The sequence below is a fragment of the Sinocyclocheilus anshuiensis genome, unplaced genomic scaffold (assembly GCF_001515605.1).
Source record: "Sinocyclocheilus anshuiensis isolate Anshui unplaced genomic scaffold, SAMN03320099.WGS_v1.1 scaffold1184, whole genome shotgun sequence".
NCBI lineage: Eukaryota > Metazoa > Chordata > Actinopteri > Cypriniformes > Cyprinidae > Sinocyclocheilus > Sinocyclocheilus anshuiensis.
In genome coordinates, this window is record NW_015547647.1 from 871,096 (window position 1) to 877,412 (window position 6,317).

General features: G+C 34.3%; 1 protein-coding gene across 1 annotated transcript in view; it reads right to left on the reverse strand.

Annotated features, from left to right (window-relative positions):
• Positions 1–6,317, reverse strand: part of LOC107701923 (tyrosine-protein phosphatase non-receptor type 13-like) — an 84,115-nt gene that overhangs the window by 34,537 nt on the left and 43,261 nt on the right. Inside the window, exons 8-9 of the mRNA XM_016504077.1 lie at positions 5,216–5,308; positions 2,449–2,594 (exon numbers count right to left, since the gene is read on the reverse strand). Coding sequence (XP_016359563.1) covers positions 2,449–2,594; positions 5,216–5,308 — 239 coding nt within the window. The remainder of the gene's footprint in view (positions 1–2,448; positions 2,595–5,215; positions 5,309–6,317) is intronic.

A 6,317-nucleotide genomic window follows, 5' to 3' on the forward strand; every position in this document is an offset into this window, starting at 1 on the left:
GTCAACAAATGGAAAAGTCAGCCATCTATTAATTATCATGTTAATTACTGTACCTTTTAGCCCCAACAGCAGGGGGCTAAAATACCATATTTTACATATTCTTTCGTAATTTAAAAACTGTTGCTTTAATTATCTAAAACAAAACTGAAAATCATAAAGAAGACCTTTGTCTCAAAATATATACATTAATTTTAGTGATTCTCATTTGCTACTTAAATCTACAACATTTTAAAAAACATAAAATATTAGATCAAGTAAGCACAGAATCAACTTCAGACATCAGACAAATATGCACGTGCATCTTGAAAAGCGAATGTTTTGGAAAGTGCTAAGCCACGTTTTTGTGCCATCTAGTGGTTTACAGGAAAATAATATCAAAGGTGCCATCTAGTGGTTTAGATGAAAATAATATCAAAAAACCCCGGGGCGCCTTTAGCCCCATTGTACCCTATATATATATATATATATAAGCTTTAAATAGGATTTTTATACCATTTTATCAAAATTCTTGATGCACTGAAATTTCATAATTTTTGCTACCAATTTCAATATCAATAAAAAATAATACTAGCCTAAGTAAAAATAAGCTTACTGAAGACAAGTAAACAGTCACAAATTAGGCTACAGCAGAACAAAGATCATAAAAAATGGCCTACTTAAGTAAAGCACCGAATAATAAATATATTGTATAAAGAAAATGTGCAAATAGACTGAATAGTCTTCACTGTATAAATTCAATATACATTCATTCTTATTTATTTTACAAAAGTGATTCAGTCAAGGACAGTAAGTTATTTTCTTTCTGATGTTTGATTTACATTATTGACACAAATGGTAACAGCAGCTATATTAGGCTGCATTATAGTTCACCCAAAAATGAAAATTCTGTTGATGTTCTAAACCTGTATGAGATTCCTTCATGCTGTTGAACACAAAAGAATATATATATATATGGTAAACCAAATTCAGACTTTACGTTTCAATATCAAATGGTAATGCATGGAATTTACGGAAAAGCTCAACTAAATAACAGCGCTAATAAGTGGGGGGCATGGTGGCTTTGGCGATCGGCGCTCCAGTCAATCTACTCCACAGCCAATCGCGGGCCCCCTCCTTGCTCGGGCCCCGGGGCTTCAGCCCCGCCTAGCCCAATGGTTAAAACGGCCCTGCTTGTAACCACAACTAAACTTGAACAGGATGTAAGGAAATGAACTCAGCAGGGACGGTTTCTTCATTAGGGTCGCATAAGTGCGAAAGGGAAGGATTTTTTTTCTATCACATTCAACCTTAGCTGTCACTGTTCTAGACTGTCCTGCCTTTGGATATATAGTCCAATCAGCGTCAAGTTATGTTCTGTGGAGTACTGCCCCTTTTTTGGGCGATTTCACTCTGGCCAAGAATCGCCCAGACTGTTCTCATAGACTTCCATACAAAGACTTTTTTTTTTTTTTTTTTCTCGAACTGCAGGAACTGCAATGCAATCTCTGTGTGTTTTCCAGGAGGGCGAGCACTAACGTGCTTTCGTCATCATATGCAAACTTAACTTGTGCAATGATTGGTGGGTACAAACATACCTTTATTAATTATCTTTAAGCTGAAGTCAGGACTGTCTGTATGGCCTGAATAAAGCAAACAGTATCTTAACAGTAAGGTTTTAATGGATGACGATTGTAATGGAGGTAAAGACGATTACAGTGACATACAGGGGTCGTACATTATTAGATGCGCGAGTCCGTTATTATTACAATGCAAATAAACAAACCATATATGTGCACTCTGATAGCTTTTTGCATGAGCACATTCAGTATGGTCGCATGTCTGGCAAGTGTTTTATAATGGACACTGAAGAAGTGTTTATATACAGGTGCATCTCAATAAATTAGAATGTCGTGGAAAAGTTCATTTATTTCAGTAATTCAACTCAAATTGTGAAACATATGGGCATCAACACTCACTCTGACAGAGGAACTGTTCACTGGTGATATTGAGCCGCCTTCAGATCGCCACATTTGACAAATTCAGAATTTTTTCATTTGCTTTTTTAATTTGTGTTTTGCTCCATTTAATAATTCTGAATGGATCCGTATATATCTATATACAGTCTGGTTACTGGTATAGTAGTCTGTTGGCATCTCCGTGTGGTCCTGTTTGATATTGCAGCTTGACTTATAGTTATTTATATATGTACAGAAAATGCTCTAAACAAACGTAACATTTATTATTTTCCTCACAGTTTTTGCTGTGAAAAATGTTTAAGTCTTAATACTTTTCCTTTTGTTATAGTGGGACAAATCATACCGGGATGCATGCTAAAATTGTTGGATGTGGCGCCCTACCTAGAACATTTTCCACAAGCCGCCACCGGAACTCAGGAAGGGTTTAGATTATTATTAACTTGGGCTGGGGTCCACAACCACAAAAGACCTCAAAAGGGGGGTTAGTACAGACAGGACGTGCATGACTGATCAACACAAAGCAGGAAACAGAGAAAAAGAGAGAATACCTGTGTCTCTGTGCACTGCTGAGCGAAACGCCATCATGTTCTGCCAGGCCGACCTGAGAGCTGTATCGCCTCAAATCTTCTGGCTTCTTAGCTGTTTGTGTACAGAAGAAAGTTGTGAAATGAAGGTATGTAAAGTATGTGCCTTGCACAGTACAGTAATATGCGAATCAAAGCATTTTTATGTCCCCTACATGAACCGGATGGTCATCAGTGAGTGAATTTAAATGACACCCACCCACATTCATCTAAAGTGTTGAAATGGTAATGGTATTATGAGATGCGATGACTCACACTGCATTCATAAATGCTGTTACGGTCTTATGTCTCAGTCTAACTATTAAAAAAATAAATATATATATATATATATTTCTTTTTTGTTTGTTTTTTTGTTTTTTTGAAATCGTATTAAAGAGCAATTCAAAAACCTATTTAAGGTTCTTAAAATTTGCTTTAAATAAAAACAACTATAAAATGTATTCAGGGTTGACTGTTAAAAATTGACTGTGAAAAAAGTGTTTGTGAAGTAATATAATTTCCTGAGATAGCTTAAACCAGCAGAATTTAACAAAATATGTTTTAGAGCTCATTTTGACTTGAATAAAATATGACTGAAACAGTGCCAGGTAGATTCCTAACAAACTGTAGTATGTTACTGATTATAAATTACATAAGAGAAATTGTAGTTAGTAATAGGGCTGGGTAAAAAATATCAATATCTCAATATTAATTGATTCTAATTTTTACGGAACAATATCGATTCTTAAATCCCAAGAATCGATTATTCTAGCCTGTTTTCAGTTAATGGACAGAACGTTAAAGGGCACTTCCCATCCAATATATCATAATAAGCATTGTGCGTTGGTACTTTTAACATGAAACAAAGTCTCAGATTTCTCAGATTCTGTCCATTGTATTGCAGTATTCAAACAATAAATGCCGTTTTGGCGCTGTTTAATGTGGAGTGACAGATCTCTGTAGCGCCTCAGTTGAACAGACGTGGCAGTGCGATATGCACCTGAACTGATCGTCTCCTCCACATTAATACCAGTTTCAGCTTTCAGCACAAAATAATCATGACTAAACATCCGAAGGTAAGTTAAAAGAAATAGTACAACTTTACAATCCGTATCCTGTCTCATGTAATCGCTCAATCAGTGTTTCAGCCGCGCAAAGACGTCAATATAACGGCTTGTAAACAATGTCACGTAATGTCACATTTACCTCAGAAAAACATATTCGGTGACCATAAACTCATTAGTCAGATAGAAAAATAAACTGTAGAGAGGGGCATTTTGCTAAATATATGCACCATATAACATATTCATTAGAAATTTTACTGTTCTTCAATGTTTAATTTATGTTTGAATAAATTCTTCAAGTTTTTATGACAGCCACCAATATCTATATTTCAAAAAAACGAATTGTAGAAATATTATTATGTAATTGTAACTTTATTATTTTAAAACTTCATTAAGAGTAATTTTAATCAGTCAATTTTAACCTTCAATATTATAGTAATGTAGTACCAACTGACTCTCATGTATATTTTAGATGAGAGATTTTTTTTCCTTTAGAAAATTTGGCATGTACTGTACCTGATATATACCCAAAATAATCGATATTGAATCGAATCAGTAATCGAATGGAATCGCGAGCTTGTGAATGAGAATCGAATCGAATCGTGAAATTTGTGTCAAAACCCAGCCCTAGTTAGTACTAGACATTTAAATAATTCCAAATACAACAAACTCAAACAGAAACATGTGCCTTGTTGCTAGTAGATGCATGAAAATGAAAACAATATGCATTCTATAATCAGCTCAAAATATCAAAATAGCTACAGAGAAAAACGGGGCATCATAAACTAAATGAATGAGGATCACACACTAATAGACTGTCATGCTGTTCCAAACACTATAAACTCAGAAACATGCATGCGGGACAGCCACCAATATCTATATTTCAAAAAAACGAATTGTAGAAATATTATTATGTAATTGTAACTTTATTATTTTAAAACTTCATTAAGTGTAATTTTAACAAATCAGTCAATTCAACCTTCAATATTATAGTAATGTAGTACCAACTGACTCTCATGTATATTTTAGATGAGAGATTTTTTTTCCTTTAGAAAATTTGGCATGTACTGTACCTGATATATATCCAAAATAATCGATATTGAATCGAATCAGTAATCGAATGGAATCGCGAGCTTGTGAATGAGAATCGAATCGAATCGTGAAATTTGTGTCAAAACCCAGCCCTAGTTAGTAACATAATCTGTTGGATTACACACATTAGGTAATGTATTCTCACTACGTTTTGATTACTTTTAGATTACTTTTGACCTAACTTGTAAGAAAATATTTTCTATTCTTTGTTATAAACATTAAATAGTGCATTAAACATGAAATTACGCCAAGGTTTCCCAAACTGTGGTTCGTGAGGTGATGAAAACCTAATAATTACTTGTATCATAAAATGTCAAATTAAACTAATTGTGTGGCCTTTCCATTTTCTGTGTAATTATAGTCACCTGACTAGTGGCTGGTGTGTGCAATTCAACAAAATTGGAAGACTTTCCAAATGTATATGAGTGGTATGATTTTTTTTAATTTATTTATTTTTTTTTAGAAAGGATGTAATCACTGGACCTAGAAATTAAGAGTTCAAAAATAAAAACACAGAGACTGATGAGGTCATTAGTACAACCTTGTCTGTAGTCGGGGTCTGATGATGTCACTGAGGGGCTTTCGCTGGAGGAGCTGTAGTCGCTGTGGTATCTTCTGTGAGTATGCAGCGGATCTGAAAATGAAGATTCACACGAAACAAAACAACATTCATAAAATTCAAATTCTTGTAAATTCCACTTTGTAAGAATTCAGCACAGCACATTCAAATACTTGAGTTAATGTGTTAATCTTATTTTTTGAGAATATCAGAGACAGCATTGCTCTCACCTTGTATTGTATTATTAAAAAGAGCACTTCTTGTTTTCTAAAACATTCGTGTCACACTTATGTCCATGGAACAAAACTGCTTCTATGTCCCCAAGACCCAATGAATGAGAAAACTGATCCTCATATTCTCAGACATGGTCTGTTATTATCATAGTAAACACGGACACTGGAAACTGTGTTACAGATTATTTCCATCATTATGAGCACCGATGGGAGTTCAGAAATGTGCTGAGGGAGTCACTAAAGAGCTTCCAAATAATCTTACAGTATTTAATCATGTACGCTTTTGGTATGAACATGCATACAAATCATGTTCTTTAAAGCGTCATGTTTTATGATCTTGAATGAAGGTATGTGCACAGCAGTGACGCTGAAGGCCTTCAGGGGAAATAAAATAACATCAGCAAATCACACCTGAGTTTATCCAAATAACCTGGATGGCTGTTTTGGTTTAGAAGTGAGATTGGCCAACTGAGTGGCAAATACTGAAAGCTGTACAGTACACAGAATGATCGAATCCAGTAAAGTACAGTGAGTCTTCACTGTAGATCTTCAAAAACACTGAAGAATTGTATGAACAAACATACGGTAGTCAATTATCTGTCGGAGTGCTCAGTTTTCAAACAAGAAACCTTTACAATTGAAGACCCAAGACCTCAAACCTGATAAAACCACTTCAGGCTGATTCAATAAATGTTAACTAAGCTGTGGATTAACAAGTGACAGAACTGAGGAACCTGTTTAATACTGATAAAAATAAGATAAAAATCACCAACATACAAATAATTTTCATATAGCTTATAATTTAATTATATATTTTTATTCTAAAATTGAATTTTATTTGAATTAAATTT